At 42.9% G+C, this 20,099-nt stretch overlaps 1 protein-coding gene and 1 long non-coding RNA gene across 13 annotated transcripts in view; one reads left to right on the forward strand and one right to left on the reverse strand.

Annotated features, from left to right (window-relative positions):
• Window positions 1–20,099, forward strand: part of LOC145969354 (uncharacterized) — a 211,018-nt gene that overhangs the window by 52,503 nt on the left and 138,416 nt on the right. The window lies entirely within an intron of this gene.
• Bi (T-box transcription factor bifid) overlaps window positions 1–20,099 on the reverse strand; it is an 80,039-nt gene that overhangs the window by 5,074 nt on the left and 54,866 nt on the right. For all 8 annotated transcript variants that reach the window (XM_083095407.1, XM_083095403.1, XM_083095406.1 and 5 more), the window contains 2 exons: window positions 2,324–2,470; window positions 1,520–1,596 (listed from right to left, as the gene is read on the reverse strand). In XM_083095407.1, the coding sequence (XP_082951533.1) occupies window positions 1,520–1,596; window positions 2,324–2,470 (224 nt within the window). The remainder of the gene's footprint in view (window positions 1–1,519; window positions 1,597–2,323; window positions 2,471–20,099) is intronic.

The raw sequence follows: 20,099 nt of genomic DNA on the forward strand, positions 1-20,099 counted from the left end.
GCGAAGCTGATTTCCGACAAGATTGGTTTCGTTACACATTTGCGGTCACTTTTATCGTCTCTTCCTTTATTCCACAATCCTTCTTACTTTTTCCGATATCGCTATTAGCGGTTTAGTATAGAAGTCTAGGATACGATCGAAGGTATAGTGCGTAAAAAATGCATTGGGACATGCGCGATCGACGAAAGCCTCGTACGAGGATCGCCCACGCTCTCGAAGCGCAGTCTTTGTGCAGCCACAAAACGATCTCTATAGAGCCAATATAAAATTCAAAGCCGCCAAGAGTGGCACCCTCCAACGTTAACGACAGCGCCGCCCCTGAGCATCAGTATGCTAATCCGATGATTGGCTATGTTCCAACCCCCGATCCCTCTTCTCACTGTACCACTCTCTTTCTCTCGCGATACGTCTCTTTGTCTCTTTCTGCCGGTGTTTCCCCGTACCGTGTCGTCTCCTTCTCTCTTTCTAGTTTCCCTGTGGCTTCCTGATGGCATCCAACTACCCTTAACCGAAACCATAAGCCAAAACTAACCCTTATTCTAATTAGGCGGTACGGCGACGACGCGTCCCCCCTGCTTTGCATATTTTCTCGATTAACCTCGCCCTTTCTTTATCCGCTCGACGTCGCCGACCACAATTTTCCGAAAATTTTCTGTTCCGCGATTTGCACAGTTTTTCTTCCTTCCTGCATAATGTAATGTACTTCCTGCGATGATACGAGATTCGTCATAGATACATAATAATTTCTTTCGAGCATGCATGTACACACATTCGTGAAATTTTTCTGAAAATACATTCTCGCTAATGATGTAACAAGGATTAGGGACAGCTTAAATTGTTATGCATAGCGAAACTTAACTTCATCAAAATCCGCTTTTCACCCCGCGATCAATGAGATCGAAATGAGTTTCCATAGCGGCCTAGTGGTCCACGGTAACGGGCCGCAGCATCCCGAGGGGAACGCGCTCGCTGACATAAGCTCATAAACCCGCAATATTGAATACAAATGGACGGCACTGCCGGCGATGCGAAGTGCAAATGAGCCCTGTGAAACCAACCCTTAGCTCCGGGGGTGACCCTAAGGTCGGCATAATAGTCCCGATCGAGGGGAAGCTCGAAAGGTCTACGATCAATTAGGTCGACCCCGAAGACAGATTCGCGCTCTTTGCGCTCTTTACGAAGCGCGATTCGAAGAGAGGGCACATCCCTCGCTTTGCATTTAGGGTAGTTTTTTAATCCGCTCTGCGTACGATTTTTTCTACAGGATATTCGATGAAAGACGCTTAGTCTACTTTGATTCTCTTTAACTCTTTTTCCTAATTATTAATATTATATACTTTTTCGTGAAGAAATTGAAAATATGAAAGAGAATATTATATGTGTGTACAGTAAAATAAATAATTCCTTTATAGAGATATACTGTAAGTACGTATATCTATTTCGCTGTCAATTTTTAATTTCGGGAAAGCGGTAAAAAAATATGCCGCACTTAAAATGCAGTTTTAAAAGCGATACTCACTTTTTCTCGCGCTTCCCCGCGCCAGTATCCCGAAATCCTTTTGCAAAAGGGTTATTATCGATCTTCAGCTGAGTGATCTAAACAAAAAATTAATATATATAAATTCTTTTAGAAAAAACATTTGTAAATTAAAAGACTTCTTATTAATTTATATTCGCGCAGTAGGCAAAACGAGGCCTAAACGAGACTCTGGAGTTAATATTTTTTTTTTCACTTTGTTTTGTATTCAGCCGACATACCGAGAAGGCGCGATAATTAAGATAGTAGTATATAGCCGCATATATAAACGACCTAAAATCTCTGTACAAGGCCCGGTCTCTTCTTATACGACCACATGCGTATATATGAGCAACTCATTCACTACCGAAAATAATGTATACGGAGAAGATTCGTTATTCCACGAAACGGTCTTCGTGTTCACAGCTTTATCGAGGCGAGAATGTAGAGAAATTATTAATTAACGAAAGAAGGCCCGAAGCCAAAACGGCCTGCTCTCTCAGATCGTAACGCGAGATTGCTTTTCCCTAACGAATTCTCGCTATGCGTGTAAGTTTTACTACTTCTACAATAAGGTGATGAAGTCTTAATGAATCAAAGGGGTTTCAGAAAGATTATATTTTTACATCGATGAAGTTTATAAAGTAAAGAAAAAAAAAGTAAAAATTTTTCTACTTTTTTCAAAATCTCCGTACAACAAATAACATAAAATACAAAGTCGATGTTTTCCAAAAGATAGCTTTGATATTTTGAAATTAATCTAACAAAGATTTTTTTCACGTAGGAGAAATTTCGATGATCACTTACCTTTTCATTTTGATAGGCCGTTACAGCGATGAATTCCGTCTCCTTGAAAACGTAACTCCTGAACGTCGAATACGGAAGTTTCAAGATATCGTTGGCTCGCACGAGGTGAAACCTCGGCTGATACTTGTGCATCGAGTTCAGTATCGTCTGTAATAAAAAAGGGGGCATACATTGGGACAGATTGTTTTATATTAACTTTGACAAAGAACGTTTGCAATTAATTCGCTCCGTTCGTACTTTCAGACAAATTGTTTGACGATGCAATTCTATATCACAAAAATTTCTCTTTATAAAGCCTCAAGTTAAGAAGGCGTACAATGTTGTAAAACAAGTTTTTTAAAGACCATATAAATATTTTCGAACATCTATAGAAAATGTATTTCATTTTAGTATTTCATTTTATTTATCATTATATATTCGAAGCGTTCCAATTAACGCAAGTCACGGAGCTTAGAATTTTCGTGATTAGCCATTGCGAGAGCGTGGTCTGAGAGTGATCTACAGCACGATGCAAAATTAAGAAACAAAAGCGGCACGAGATACGAGAACGATTTTGCACGAAGAAAAATATAGAGAGATATGTCAGATTAAAAAAGTGTCAAGAAGGTGTCGCCGTTAATCATACAATCAGAGAGCGTGCGCCGGCATGTTACTCTTTCTCCCCCGTTAATTAATCTTCGTGCAAGTATTTCATAAAGTTCCGTGCGGGCCAAGAAAGAGCCAGCTTGGCAAAGCTATTACAATGATACATCATGCCGGGCTGATCGATACAAAGTCTGTAAACGCAATCGAGTTTTACGAGCAAGCTTTGCGCGATTTTATCGCTGCCGACGATGACGATTTGCGGCCACATATTTGCATTGAAAACGTAATTATTTGTCGAAGACATCCCCTTTATTAGCACTCGAATGATATGCTAATGGACAGAAATGACTATGATAAAATGGCCGCGTATTTACCCTACCTACAATAATGCGTACACGTTTCGATTTAGCACCGCACTTGACGCCAAATTATCATTGTTAAGCGGCATAATACAAATTTGTCGAATTATCGAAATAAACGAACTCCCTGATTACGATAATTTATCGACCTCGGCCTCGCGATTAAAGCTCGCGTTATCCAGAGCGGTAGCCCATCGATCTTGTTAAACGGACGCGAGTTACTACTCGCTCACGAGGCTCACGTCGTGTCCGAGCAAATTTGCCGGTGCACGCGTGTTGCTTTTATTACGAAAGGACTGTTCAGAATATTCCAGCACGCGAAACGACAAGGGCGAACGTAGCCCGCGCACGTTCGTCGCATGCGTAAAGAGAGAGAAAAAGATTAATACGTGAACGGTAACGAGCAAATTATCGGGAGCGTCTGTAAAAATGCGGACGATCGATACTACCGGAAATCGTGTCTTCATCGCTCGAATCGAATCCACGGAAATGGATTCCCGGATCCGCGATGGGCCGTCACTTCCGACCGATCGGTCGCTTTCGCGGAGTCGTCTCGATCGTCGTCGGCATAATTTATATATAGCGTGGTTATCGACGCGCATACATAGTGATCGATAGGCACGCTCCAAAACATGGCCGACGTAGTTCTGGATATCGGTCGCCCTCTGGGGGGCTTTTTCAATCGAATTCCCTTATTAATTCAATGGAACCCGCAGTCTCTCGCTGCCATTTCGCCAAATAAAACATATCGATACCGCGCTTATCACCCGTATATCGTGACTGAATCGCATAAGCGAAGGGGAGGCGAGATTAATTTCAATGAGAGGCATCGAGAAACCGGTTCATTCGCCACCGCGCGAGAGCTCGCAGTGTTTCTTTTAAACCAAAAAAAATTTTCATCTTTGTCAAAGGAAACACTTATTATCAAAGATTCGCGGTTTGTCTTAAACCGAATCCTAAGAGCTTCGAAGAATCAATGAATTTCATGAAGATGATTATAAAGCTAAACTTCATAAGAAATTATTCTAGATTACTAGATCTTTCTAAAAGATGAACGTTGTACTACAATCCAAGTTTCGCCATACATCGAGAACAATGTCGTTAAAGTACATAATACCGGGTTAGTCTATGAACTAGAAACACCGAGTTAGACATGCCAAGAATTGTTCGCGGAAGACTTAAAATTTTTACAGTATTCTGTAATTAACTGCGAAGGACGGATTATTATATAATGAGAAATGTACAACTATCGCATTAGAAAATATGCCGATGACATCATGTAACAATTTCTAGTTTCTCCTAGAACTAGAAGACAAGCTCCATGACAAAATTAGTGCTTGTATACGAATCATAATGCAAAAGGGGAGATTAAAGAATCGAAAAAAAACGAGTATATATCTGACGCATTAATTTATTGTCATTCTCATAAATAAAAATTCGCGTCCAAGTGAGTGATCTCGGTCCATACGAAAAAAAATAAAAATCAGAAAACTAAAAATCATCGGGGGGGTAATTAAAGATCTGCCACTTTGGAGTAATCATGTAATCATAAATGAAAGAACCGACCCAAGACGCGCACATCATCCAATCCACGAAGATCCACGAGAAATTCACGTCGCGCGCGCGGTAACAAAAAAAATTCACCGTCACGCTCGTGCGTGTAAATCGCACAGGACACGTAAGACGGAAAGAGAGAACCCGCTCTCGCTCGTTCCCGCGCGGACGCCATTATGCGCGGCACGGCACAAAGGGGAAATAATTAGCGCTGGCCGGGTGATAAGCCGGCAATCTAGGCGTTTGTCATTAGCCTATCAAAGCCGAATGCTTCTTTTCTTTTTTTTCTCTCTCTCTCTTTCCCTTCGCCACCGTCACCGACCGCCACTGGTGTCCCCCGTCTCCCTCTTCCGATCCCTTGCGCGGTCACCCCGGCGGTCCCCTCGTCCCTATCTCGTTTCTCGTGGACCTTCGGCCTCGACACGCCTCTGGCGCCGTGGAAAATATGTGCGAACGCCGATCGGAGCAATTAGTATTTCTCCGGACTCTAATCTGGACTCGCTCGAGCGCGGCGAATGCGCGTCTTTCGCGGTGCATGTTACCTGTGCAACATATCGGCGAATGGGGGATAAAAAAGAGAGGATAGACGGAGGAAGAGAAGGGTATGGTTTGCGAGAGAAGAAAAGGGAGAGAGGGGGCTAGTATCGCGAGATGCGCCTAGCTTAAGAGAGAAAGAGAGAATAAAAAAACAGAGTAAGAGAGAAAAGAGGGGAATGGAAAGAGATGGTTGTAGGATAGAAAGTAAGTGGTAGGATCTGAAGCGGTCCGGTGTGTATATCGCGCCGCGTGAATTGACTGGCCAGATAAAACCGCACGATGGAGGAGAGGACGGGGAGGGAGCGGGTAGAGGAAGAGAGGGACGGCGGGAGAGGAAAGTGAGAGAATATCTCGACCGACACAGAAGCCGACATTGCTAATGACTCTGTCCGCGGTAATCTCCGGGTGTTATCTGTCCTGGCTACCTGGGGGCCCACCTACTTCGAATCACGAACCTGCACACGCTGCTGCTGTTGCGTCTCTCTTCCTCGCGCGTCTTCTTTATGCTCCTCTTTCTCTCCTTCCCCCCCTCCTTTCTTGTCTGCTCATCCCTGCGCCATCAGAATCACGGAATCCAAGGATCTCTTTAGATGCGCCGCTTTTGAGGCGATGTGATATACATATCTTTAGTACATGGTCCGATAAAAAAATTTATCCGCTTAACAACTTTGAAAAAAATCTATTATTCTGATTTTAAATTACTTTCTCTTTTACACAAATAATACTTAAGAACCGTGCAAAAAAAACGAGAGTAAAATAAATTGAAAACGTAAGAGATTAAAGAGATCGACGCGTGGAAAAGACAGGGATGAAATAATTCGTCGTCGGTCAGCCGAGAACGCGAAGGCGCGCAACAAAGCCTCGCCATTACTGTCTTTAGTGTTTGGTCAACTGATCGTACAGAAGAGCAAACAAATCTCTTGGGCTGAAAGGGCCTGCCTCGGTGAGACACTGAAAATAAGGACTTTAGCAGCACCGGCGGTGGTATCGCGAAATTCTTTCACCGTAGCGAGGAGCAAAAAGCGAAGTGCAGAACGCGCTTCGACGTATTGCGAAGATGAGAACTGTGAACTGAAAGATAGGACGAGCTAGAAAGAGAGAGAAAAAGAGAGAGCGAGAGAGAAAGAAGAGGAAAAAGGCGGCGCTTTTCACTTTGAGGGTCAAGGAGTTGGCCGATGGTTCAAGGATTACTTAGCCGTCGGTACATCAGGTAACAGTGCATGTGCGGTTTAGTTTGCAGTCATTGCGAATGCACGTATCTCCCGTATGTGCGCACTCTCATCCGCTTACGTACACACCTGTGTGTACATACGATCTTCGATACACACACACACACGCACACATATATATATATATTCGAGATCGAGCAGGATATCTGAACGAATAACGCGAGAATAACGAGAAAAAAGATATACTGGTATAAAGTCATCGGACGGAAAAAGGAGAAAGGGGTAGTTCGCGTATATGATACGATACGTGGAGGAGTGAGCGAGAAGGAGCGAAAGAGGGTGGTTCTTGACGACGAATGTGGCGCTACCTCGGCAGAAAGCGGCAGAGGAGTGAAACTTTTCGCCGAAGGCGAGGGTGCGAGCGAGACAACTGGCTTGCCATGTAAGGGTGTGACGAAGAAAAGACGAGGAGGCGGCGGGGGTGGAACGCACCGGAGCGGAAAGGGAAGGTGGTGGTAAGGTTGGTCGTCCTGGTATCGACCGCCTGAAAAAGGGGTGGATTTTTCTATCCCTGGGCGGAGGACCCGTCGTGTAGGAGGACGTGTTCCGGACGCGAACGCGACTGGCCCATCTCGGGACCTTCGTCACGCGGAATAAAAATAAAAGTGGACTGTCTCGGCAATATTTCGTTGCATTTAGTAATGCGGCACAAAAATAAATTTCTTTACTTCGCGTCATTAATCACAAAGAGAAAAAGAGAAAGACAGAGAGGGAGAGAGAGAGAGAGATTGAATCTTTTAATATAATTTAACTTTCGGATAGAAAAATGAAATTTTGTTAAGAAACAATTATTTTATGAATTTTAATAATTCCATAAATTCATGAAAAAAATCATGAAAATTGAATTAAAAAACGGTTATCATCAATTAAAATCAAAGACAATCATAGAGAAGTTTTGCAAATACGTACGAGTTTTTCTGGTAAAAAAATATATCAAAGTTTACGTAAATTATAAAAATGAGACAAGTGTACAAAGTATATAAAGTGTGCAAAGTAGGTGTAAAATCAATACAACCGGAACTTGTTTGATTAATTTTTCGGGCAGTCATGTTACGTGAAAAAGACCCTTGGAATCAAAACACTTCTTGGAGCGGCTGAAACTTAATCGCGTTTTCAGTTCGCGTCAATCTCCGCAGATGTTACCTCCAAGCTCGCGATTAAGCGCGTAATTTCGACCAAGTCAATTAGTTCGAATCAATCTGAATTCGGGGAAGCGACGCGTGGGAGCGTGACAGAGTGTCTTCCAGTTCTAAGAACGAATTAGGCGATGAACTTTGGGCTTACAGACGGCTCGGCGACGCGACGCGACAGTCTTGCTCGTTGGCAAAGCGAGGTCAGCCAAGTTAGGTCAATTCGTGGCGGCTCAACGGCGAAGACGATGAGAAGGAGGAGGAAGGAATGGGGAAGGAGGGGGAGGGATATGGGAGAGAAATGGATCCTTGGGGGGTTTCTCTGCCACTTACTCGCCCGGAAGCTAATTGGCCCGAATCGAGGGTGGCTTTTCCATCATCCGGTTCGGGCATTATGGCCGACTTGCACGTAAGCCGACAAGCCAATAACAGGCCGGCTGGATAGCCGAGCAAACACGAGGAACTCCTTTAGATCGCGTTCCTTCTTCCCTTCCACGCGAATTCGTGCCGATTTTCGAGGCTACTTTGTAAACGCTGCTGCTCGGTGAAATATGACAGGTATCACAATATGTCGCATTCACCTAGTTTAAGCCGCTCAGGAGGATGACGGGAAATATTTCTTTATCGATAACTTATTCAGACAATTTTCAGAATAGAATCTTTTACAGACAGGCAGATTGACAGAACATGAAACTTTTTTTGGTATCTAAATATATCTTCGTGTTTAATTATTTCTAAATATAAAAATCGAATTTTTAATTTATTTCTAATTTGTTGCATTTATAATTATATTAAAATAGTAGCAAAAAGATAAGCAAATTTGTCGCGAATATTGAAAAGCACGATTAATGTCGAGCGAGCCGTCGCATTGATGCTAATTTCAATTCCGGTGTCCTCGAGTCAAATTACGCACAGTTTCATCGATCGAACGGAACCGCTCAATGGATCCACTGTGCACGCAAAGAGATAAAGATTATCGACTTAACGCCGTTCTTTGATCACCGAATGAAAGCAAATAGGTACTGTCGCCGACCAATACTATCGCGCCGTCATCATAATTTCTGATAAGCTCCGCGCGATCCAAGTCTGGCAATCTCTCATTGAGAAACGGAAACAGAAATTAAATTACTATTCCAAGCTTGAAACCTTTCTTATTATACTTTCTCATAAAAAAAACTCAGAGAAAAAATTTACATACAATTAACGCTCAAAGAGTATCATTTCCAAGCTTTATAAATTACTTAATGCATGTAAAGATAAAATCTTTTTACACAATTGTCATCCAACAAATCTCCAGCAAAATGCCCCTTCGAATTTATACTACAATTCGTGGAAGTATTCAAGATAAATACGTTTGACGTGGCTCTACGTTTACATAAGAGCGTACACGAGAGATTATTTAAGCGAGAATTGTCAAGGCTTAGAGGAGGGTACACGCGAGAATCGTCCTTTCCCTTGATTTCCGCGGCGGTTGATACGGAAAAAAAGCAACGGAGGGAAACGTTAAACGGAAATCAGGCTGCTTACAGACAGCCGCGTGTATAAAGAAGGCGTCACTCCCTCTCTTTCTTTTTTTTTCTTTTTCTCTCGCTCCCGCCCGAAGGATGATGAAGGGAAAAAAAGCTCTTTGAGAGACGACGAGAGCGCGCGGTATCTCTCGCGCTGAAATACGCGGCTTCGGAAGAGATGGGAAATCGCGACGCCGCAAGGGGTATTCGCTCGGTTCGCAAGTGTGAAATTGCCGGCGATGCTCGATACGCCGTGAAATACACAAGAGCGAAAGCTTCGATTTTTCTTTTTTTTTTTTCAGCGCGAAAAGCGGGAAAAATGGTTCTTGAATATTCGAGAGTTTCGGGCGACGTTTTCTCCGATGTGTCGCCGCCGTCGTCGCTGTCCTTTTGCGGCTGTTTGCATATCGCGCTAATTGCACGGTGCTCGTGGGAGCTTTACGGGCGGCCGCCGCAGCCCTTTGAAGCCCTCGAAACACAGGATACACGGGTGATTCGAAACGCTCCGCGGATCCGACAGCGATGCGGAAGCTCGTCTCTCTTATACGCGATAAACAAGATGAATTCCACGGATTGCTGTGTCCTTTGTCGCCTCGCTTTTCATGACGCAATAGCAAATTCAGTTCGAGATTAATTTTTTCCTCTTTTATCTCATTCACTCATTCGTGTCATTTTTAAATCGCATTTTTATTATTATAGATTTTTATTATTATTATTGTTTAGGGAGAATGAATAATCTCATTATTCTTGCCTTTTCACTGAAAAATGATCAATTCCAGTAAAAGAATAGTACATATATCCGATATATTAGTAATAAAAGAAAAGAGCAAGAATACCACACTGAGAAAAATCGTTTGATTGTACCAACAAGACGTATATGATTGAAGGCATTTCGGTTAAATCAAACAAGAATTTCTAGTTATCATGATAAGACTCGATTTTTTATAACTAGAACGTTTAATAGATTTTACTATAAGGATTTGGTTAGTATTTTCTGGTTGGATCTATAAAATTTCTTGTTACATTAATTTCTTTGCTTGCCGCTAGGCGGCGAGCCACTCTTAACTTAACTCGTATTCAATATTTGCCATGAAATGTATATAAAGAACTAGTATTAACATTAAATCCAAAGTATATTTTTTTTCTCTTACGAACAGTAGTGCCAGAAAAAGGACGCTAGCTCTCTGATTGTGTGTGTTTGAGCTGCATCCTCTTCTTGCATCACTGTTTATCAGTTTAATTTCCAGCAAACTAAATTTAAAGTAATTTATTCAATAATCTGGATTGAATTTATCTAATAATCTTGTTGGAATTCAGAATATTAAACAGACTTTTGAGATTAGATGGAAAAAATTTTAGACTTGGTGCTGGTGAGTTTAGTATTATTAACCAGAAAATTTGGTAAATTTAACAGGAAGAAATTTATCAGATTCATCTGGTAATTCCTACAAGAATTCTGGTTCGTCCATTTTCCAACAGATATACTGGTTGAATCTACCAGAATTCTAATTGATACGACCAGATTTTTTTCTCAATGCACAACCTATATATACATATCTAGAATTCTTCTAACTTCCCGGTTAAGCAAATGCATTGGCAACGAGCATTGGTATCGCGTTATTTATCGATCTCGCCGTATCGAATGTAGACGATTCTTTAAATATAGAACATTAAATATTGGCTAAAGACAATACTATACACATAGCCTAGCAAGGCTATACACGTGTATTTATCGGGAACGAGCTTTCCTTGCTGAGCCAGCAAAACTCGCCTTCGGTCGTTCGCGCTACTATCCTTTTTTTTTATACCTCTAGCGGATTACGCTGACCGACAATGGTGCTGATTGAAACCGATTATCGGACTCTCCTCCTCTCATCTTTTTCTTTTTTTTTTTACTTTGACCCCGCCACGGCGACAGTCGTCGGATTCGTTTCCAGTTGAAGTGTTACGACCCTGTGATTTCATCGTCGTAGGGTCAAACGTAAAAAAAAAAAAAAAAGAAAGAAGAGAGAAATGCCACAGAGAACGAGGAGAAAAGCGGAAAAGAGAAGGAGAGAAATAGGAGAAAACGGAAGGCTGAAAGCTCGGCAAAACTTAACCCCCGGGATCTGGACTGGTAGTCACCCCCTTCGTTTTCAGAGAAAGAGAGAAAACGAGTCGGGGCTTTATTGTTCTGAAGAATACGGGAGTCGTCGCAATCCGCGTTGGCCACCCTCCTATCTGGTAATCGCGCGTCCCTTCGTTTTTTGAAATACGAACGAGGGCTCGTGGCTCGAAGGGATACTGATCGCCGTCGATATTTTTCCCGTCGAAAACACTGCGGTTAGAAGGCCGTGAGCACGGAATACGAAATATATCGGATCGATTATATCGAGCCGCAACAGGGATATTGCGAATGCATTAAAAATGGATTAGATATTCTACCTCTTTAAACGCAATGTAATTCTAAAGAGCGAATTAACATATATCACTGTTATAATTTCTGATATGAGATGTCATTATATATTTAAATTCGCAAAAAAAGTGATAGTGATTTGTGCGTGAGATCTTATAAATCTTTGAAATTGGTCTATAAATCTTTGATCTGGTTAATTACAAACAGTGATTTATTTATTTAGATACTCTTGATAATTTCTAGTTCCTCGATTGACATCAGCAAATGCGCACGCGAGAAAGAGTAGACATCATTGATTTTCGCCACAAAAGCTGTACCGAGCATCTGACATCTCGCGTGAAACGAGTCTATGCAATCCTCTAACCATTCGTCGCTCGTGACACGCTCGCTCTTCTGATTTCACTGAAAAAATGGAATTAAATGGTCGTGTCACGTAAGAGAAACGTATGTCGACAACACGCATGAAATATTTTACCCCTGGGAAACATAAAGTCTCTTCGTTGCTCCATTACCCTTAAGTAACTCTAATTTATTAGCATTAAACTGACCCTCCCAAACTAACAAGCCACAATTATGTTTCAGTCACGAAAGAAAATATTTTTTTTGTTTTATAGCCCGAAAAAAAAATCTCTTGACATCACATTGTTGTTAAACTTCGCTTGATGTATTATATTTTATTATTTGCCAATCTAGAACTATGGAATAGTATTGTTATCGATAACGTAAATGAATCATTATCGATTAATAATGATCATCGTGAAAAAAGCATTAGAGGCATGTCGAGAAAACTAAACGAACGGCAAAATAAAATTTTCGAAGCTGAAGGATTGTTCAAAGATATACAGTATAAATATGGATAGTTTGTCGGTCATAAAGAAGATAAGTAGCTGGGAGAGCGTAATAATCGGAGAATTAACGCGTGCATTAAACCTCTCTCAGAACCCGTCATTCGACATTTTTTTTCTCGACTACTTTTCTCTCACTTTTTTTCTTATTTTTTTTCTTGCCATCCAACCTTTGGGATCGAGGTCGCCTCAAATTATCGGCCCCCGTTATCCGTGACCCGTGGGGAGGTGTTCAGATAACCTCGAAGTTCAAATCACAATCTGTCTTAATAATTCGGAGCATACATACGGCGTAAAATGCGTGGGATTCATCGCGAATGCGTCAAATTTGCCGCGGATGCGTATCGATAATCGCGATTCTTTGGAGCTTCGATCAGCTGATCTGCTTGCGCGACTAACATTATCTTTTATTTATAACAATCAGCTCATCAACATGCACTAAAACATTTAAATTTTTCTTATTATTGTCGCTTGATATTATAATTGATATTAAATTACTCTTAGAATATAATGTATTCATAGAATGCGTGCCGTTGTATATATTTAACTTTGCTTTACGTGTGCCTTGATACGCAATGCCGCGCGTAAAACACATAGATGATGTTGTGTAAACAACTCGTCTCTATGACAATATTAAAAAAAAAAAAATTCAGTGCGATTCCGCCCCCAGGTGAATTCCTGTTCTCGCGGTATATCGTTAATGTAACGCCGACTGAGCAAACCAACGGCGCGGCGTACCCGGAAGCAAATTTGAACACGAAATCGGTAGAAAAATAGTAGGCGATAGTGGCGCGTCGATTTTTAACTGCCGCCCGTTGCGCACACCAAAAATACGGTGGTGTCCGGACGCAGCCGCCAGAAAGCGCAAACAGATACGCGTGTTTGCAGAAGCATCCGTCATAGAGAGAAACGTCTGCTGTGTGTTCGTAGAGCGACACAGAAGGTGTCCGCGGTTTCAGGAAGAGTGAAAAAGGAGGAGGAGAAGGAGGAAGACGACGATGACAACGACGATGAACGGTCGATAGGGGAAAGGGGGGACGAAGGGGGGAAGGAGAAAGAAAAGGAAGAAATGTTCCATGCAAACACGGCAGCGGCTGTCTTCCACAGAGGCAGTAAGTAAGTTGGTTAAGCAGAGGTCCTAAAACATTCAAACGACAAACAGTAAGGAGCCCCGTTTCTTCCGTCCCCGTCTCACGTCCTGCGCCCAGCGCTCGGCTTGTCGTCCTCGTCCTCGCCATCGTCGTTGTCGTCGTCGTCGTCGTCGTCGAATGTCCATTAGTAGAGTTTGCGCGGCGGCGCCTCTGATGTCGGGACTCTGATCGCGCGAGCAACGTATATGTATATGTATGTGTGTGTGTGTGTGTTCGGCTGTAACACAAATTTTTACCCCGGCTGCCCACTTCGATCAGCGTCGCGAAAGAATCTCGCATAAGACTCTTCGTCTTCGTGAGAGAATCAAGGCGACGAACGTAAATGATGAAACGACTGACAAATTTCGCGCAAATTCTAGAGATTGACCGAGTTACATCGATATATCGATTGTCCATTTTATTCCTAGCATTTTTTTTTAAAACACACGTAGATTATATTAATTTTGTTTTGCTAATGTTTCGTAATTTTATATTTTTTATCGGAGAAGCGATAATTCTTTTGTGACTCGCTCTATTTGCCACTCAAGGACTCTCGCGCTGCTTTCGGCGAAAAATAGTGCCTTTTTATAGGCCGCCCTAATTTGCAACAGATGCACCACCAACGACGTCGTCGCGACGCCGAGATTCGTCAGCGACGAGGTGGTCTCTTTAGAAAACGATTTTAGGAGCGTTCGCGATAGCCGCGGAACATCTGTCCCGCTTGTCAGCTCGTTAGTTATCACAATAAAATAATGAAGAAAGGAATGAGGATCCAAGTACGATCGTTAAACTGATTTATTCCCACATCTGTATCGTGTCGAAGTTACATACTGCATGCGTACATTCTAATCACGCGACATATGCCCGGCGTTACATTATTATATTCTGGAATAAAGAAAATATAAAATAGAAGCAAGACAAGATGAAGAAATAAGAAGAGCGTTCAGCCATATGTTAACTTGACACTATCCTTGACGTACTAGATCATAAATGATATTCCGACTAAAAAATTTTGGCATACGTAGCGAGACAGAGAGTAACGTTACGAGAAAAGAAAAGTCATGTTATAAAAGCCAAGCGATGGATGGATCGTAATGCTTGGAAATCAAACAACGCTTCTCCATTCGTCATAGACGAAAATCCGTGAATCTAGATGACGTCCCATGCATTCAACGATCTGGTGGCGCCAAGCTGGTATAAAAGGGTTGAAGGAATCGACCGTGGAGCCTGGGAAACGACTATACGTTGCGGGAAGAATGAGGGAAGACGAGCGGCGGAAGACGCGAGAAGGAGAGGGCGCTCATTATGTTTCGGTAATTAGCCGAATCCACGAGTGTTTTCAATTTGCTCAAAGGCGCCGCTTGTACGCGCCGGTCCGTTTTCGTTGCGTGGGCGCAAGCGCCTGCCAAAAAAGACGTTGCAAGAGAAAGGGAGGAAGAAAGAAAGAGAGAAAATCGCGAGAAATGGAAGAGTCAGGGAAGATGAGAAGAGGGAAGCGCAGGAGGGAAGAACGTGATTCGTGCGAAGAAGAAAAACTGGGCGCGAGTGCGCGTGCAATCTACGCACGCATCACACGAGTAAATCGAGTCGGTCCGAAGACGCCAAGAGAAAAAAAAGGAAAAAGAGCGAGAGAGGGAGAGAGAGAGACGCGCACGTTTCTTCGTCAAGGGTTGAAGCGCCGGGACGTTTTTCTGCAGCTCGGGTTTCACAAAGACAGCTCGTGCGAAGATTACAGAACATTGAGAAGTGCATGTCTCACCTAGAATTGCCGCAGGCGTTTTTTTTTTCAATCGGACAAATTTTTCTTTTTTAAAGCGCAAACTGGAATTTTTTATCCTCTTTATTATTTCTTTTTTTCTACAGATAAATGATGAATTAATATGTAACGTTGAATATTTTAATTTTCCGATATCATAACTTTGATTACTTATGATGCAACATTTTTCAAAACGCAGGATTCAATAAAAAACACTATATTATTCAGTAAAAAAAATTATATTATCAACGCGGGAACAAAAGTGGAAAAGAAACCAATGATGGCGATGATGGTCGTGGTGCGCGTGGCAAAATTGCTCGAGTACATTATGGCTGAAGCGGTGGGAGACAAAAGGCGTCCGGGCAATTTAGCGATTGTCGGGTATCGTCACCCGGAGGTGGCTCTGATAGAAATTATGATTGGCGAATTGATGTGACGCGCCGAGGATGAGGAGGGACGACGGAGAGACAGATAGGAACAGAAAGAAGGGACGACCTGGAATTGCGTGGAACGAACGGACGTGGGCGAGTGGTTCGGCGTTAAGCAGGAAGCCGTCCCGACGAAGCGGACCCATTAAGCGCGTCCTACGGGGCCCCCTACTTTGAATCTTCTCTTCTTCTGTCTTTCTCTCTCGTCTTGCCGGCTAGTGCGCCCTTCAAACTGCGCTCTATCATTTCAACTCATTTTTCAATATGACCTGAGACGCAGACGACGACCAATTAAACCGTGAGAATTTCCACTTAATCGAGAATAAAGTTATTAAAGTATCACTGGCACTTATTTTATAGAGAAGTTTAGTAAATGTATATAAAGATAAAAAGAAAGAAAAGATATCTTTCTCCAACCAGTATCTATTAACAGAGATTTTATCTATTATATCAAATTTGAATAAATTTTTAATTAAAAATAATGTAATGTAATATAATTAAATCACAAAAGGGATTAGTGTAAAATTTAAAAAAGTATTTTTGCGAAATACGACAATCGTTGAAAGACGGGTATCATCATTTCGAAAGTTTGCAAAAGAAAGCAAAGGCAGTCAGAGGCGGATTCGCGCGAGAAGCTTTCTTGAAACCTCGATAAAAAGGGCGGACACGTGTAAGCGCTCACCGTCACGTGCATCAAAGGCTGCACTTTTGCAATGCCGGCTACGAGATGCGAACGTACGTACAGTGCATCGCGTAGACTTGTGTGCGAGCGAGCGCGATTCCGCGCATGTGTGTGTGTGTTTGTGCGCGCGGTAGATGTACGTGCCGCAAAGTAATTAAACGGCCGCTGCTCGAGCCGCAGCCACTTCACGCGTCCCGAAGAACCTCGCAGTTTCGTCAAGAAAATGCAAGACATAATGACGAGATTTACGCTGCCCGTGGGGCTGCCAGCATTTCTTAATGAGCCGCGCGCGTAGGAATGACAGATTTTGCTGTAATTAGCGTTAAATGCGATCGAGCACGATAAGCGTGATTTTATCGTGGGAATACGTGGAGATCCCTCATGATGCGAGGGAAATAAATGCCCCCAAGATTTTATATATATATATATATATATGTATTATATATATATATATATATATATATATATAATATATATAAAATATCCCTATACGTGTATGTGTTATATATAATTTATGTGTACTGTAATAATTTTATTTCTGTTCGTTCTATCTCGCTGGCGATGTACTATTTAAATTACATCTTACGCGAAAGCTTTAGATAATATAATTTACGATTATAGGCAGATGGATTACGCAAAATGCGTAAGATTATACGGAGCGTTATATTGAATTAAAAATTAAATTTAAAATCATTAATTATCTAAATATGTAGAAGCTTTGAGATTCATCTGCAGATGTTGCATATGCGTTATGTCGGTGTTATATGTGACGAGGACGATGCATAAAAGGAGACGGTTTTTCTGGAAACAGGAAATTAATCGTCAGAAAAAGAGGGACAATGCGGTACAGGTTGAAAATAGTCTACTCGTCGGCTACAAGTCGAGATCGTTCCTTAGGTGGCTACTCAAAAAGACAGATACGTCTCCCTTCTTCTCCCGAGGCTCCGGTTCCTCCTCCTTCTCTTCCTTCTCCTTCATCTTCCACGGAAGATGATGGCGTGCTATATAGCCTCTGGCCACGGTTCGCTGCCTCCTCTATTTCCCCTCTCTTTCTCTTTTTCTCCGGACTTGGACTCGGGTATGAACGACGATGCTCGAGAAAGACGAAAGAAAGAAGGAGTAAGAAAGAGAGAAAGACTTGGCAGAAAACCCCGGATGATGGATTCGGAGAGACACGAGAGAGAAAAAGAGAGAAAGAGAAAGAGAGAGAGAGAGAGAGAAACAGAAGAAGAGAGAGGCGATAGATGGTTACCTTGGTAGGCAGATATAATGTAGCCAGCTGTAGGCAGTCGGTAATCACATGTTTGTTTAACCTCCAAAACCCCTCATCTACGGGGTCTCCCCCTCGACCACCCTAACGGGCCGACGGAGCTTGGGCCACCCCGAGCCTTCACCAAACAAAGATGTCGTGTTTTCTTTCTCTCTTTTGCTCCTTCGTGACGGCAGATCTCTCGCGCTGTCTTGCAGAGCCGGACCAATCTGCGGGATCGGGAACGAGGGGTACGAGTGACGGTTGACCTCGGCCTACGGTGCGTATTTAATAGAGTACGATGTTCACGCGCGTCCGGACCCCCGGAAAGCGAGGATGCTAAAATTTCTTTCTTCAGCTTCACGAAGTTCGAAAAGGGAAAATCCCGGGGGAATCTACGTAATTAACTCGCGCAAACAGACATTAGAATAGTCGTTTTTATTTCAGAATTCCTTCGTTACAGCCTCCAATTGAAATGCAACCAGGAAGAGGGCGAATCTATACCAGACTCGATAATAGTCGCCGTAGGTGCACGATAAGACGCTTCTTGGGAATAGCAGGTTGAAGCTTGATTCGCGACGGGTATAACATAGTCATAAGTATCCACGACGAATTTGCAAGTGCATATGAGATGAGCCGCGAGTTGCCGATCCTGCGGCGTGCATATGTAGAGCAAGAGCAGGATCGGGGGCAGCGCGGGAGGAAGCTAACATTCGTGCGGAACCACCGAGCTCGTTATTATAGCCGGCTATAATATGGTACTCGCACCTATGAAGAGCCTTCAGGTGCGACCGCCGACTCGGGGGAAAGTCGCCCGAAGGCTAGGGAATCTTCCACTTTGAATAAGTATGACGGACGAAGTGTTTCAACCTGTAACCTTCGCGAGCGCGATAACGTACGCCTTGCCTTCCATGCGCCGGTATTTGGTATGCAAACGGTGAATAACCGGGTCGTTAAGATTGGCACGGTATCGCATGATATGGCGAAGAATTCCACCAGTTATTCGAAAAATCTATATATATATCATATTAGGCTCGTCGGAATAGAAATTTAAATTTAGAAAATATGCGCGAACAATCTGTTTGAATAATGTATTGAAATTACGTAATGATTCCGTTATTTAAAAAGAAAAAAAGTTTATTTCTTAATTATTTATTTATAGCACTTTTTTTAATTTAAAAACACGTACATCTTGACAAAAAAAATCGTAACGTTATAGTCTAATATTTATAACCGAATGAGATTCCAGTTGCGAGACGAGAATTTGGCAGGAGCACTAAAAATATCGCTATATTAGGTTGCTTTTTACGCAAAGCGAGCGCATAAAAAGATAACTAATTAGCGGGGAAGGGAGGGCGGGCGCGACCAGCGACAGAACTGATTAAATCTGCCAGAATTTTGTAAAAAAGCCCGTGTAAATTTCCATCGACACGGTGTAGCGATGTGCAAGCCGGGGCGGCTGAGCGTTTCAGGTGACCGAGGGACTTGCACGACGACTACGACAGGGGGTTATGGGCGCGCGATCGTGAGCGCCTCGGAGGAAGGCGGAGCACCCTGGCGCCATGTCGCGGGGGGTCCGTGGTTACCAACACGAGAAACAAGGGCCGACGAGCGTGTCCGTGAGAGAGAAGCCACGATATTACCCGGCACTAACCGGCTTCTATCCGTGACTGCTCACCAACACGCGCGCGTACCTTCCTTCTCTCTTCTCTTTCCCGACAGGAGTGCAGGAGGCGCAACGAAGCTGCGATGCGCACCAACACTAGGTCGCGCCGAAACTCGCGACGGACTCGCTGCACACCGACACACCGGGACGGTTATTAACCGTGGACTCTCTATCGCTGGAGGTGTGCTGATGGAGGCTGAGATTTGTGATTTAGATGAGCTCACCGGCTCGGCTCTGGGCGACCAGCCTCCGATTTCTAACTCCTCTCTCTCTCTTTCTCTCTCGGATGCTTCGAGCTATCTCGGTCGCGAGGCTTTGTTTTAACTGTTTCAAGTTTCGGCCGGCCCTTAACTAGCCGCGACCAGGTATACAACGAGCTACGGAGGAGAAGGAAGAGCAGGAGGCAGACGAAGCAAAAGAACGAAGCGGAATCTCGCGATAGAACGAATATCGCGTTAGGGGTTCCGAGGCCCTGGAGAAAAGGCTTTGCTCCCTCGCCTGTCGTTGATTCGTGAAAATTCTATTCTTTGGTCATTTCGCGCCGGAATTCCAGCTTAACATTTCGTTATAATAATCTTCCAATTTTTAATTAATGATACAGAATATACACTGAGAAAAATTGTTTGATTGTATCAACAAGACGTATCTGATAGAAGGCATTTTAAACCAAGCAAAACTTCTAGTTATCATAATAAGACTCGATTTTTTATAACTAGAACGTTT

Source organism: Camponotus vicinus, unplaced genomic scaffold (genome assembly GCF_025532165.1).
Source record: "Camponotus vicinus isolate PSW18456_S1 unplaced genomic scaffold, iyCamVici1.0 SCAF_3, whole genome shotgun sequence".
In the NCBI taxonomy this organism is placed as follows: domain Eukaryota; kingdom Metazoa; phylum Arthropoda; class Insecta; order Hymenoptera; family Formicidae; genus Camponotus; species Camponotus vicinus.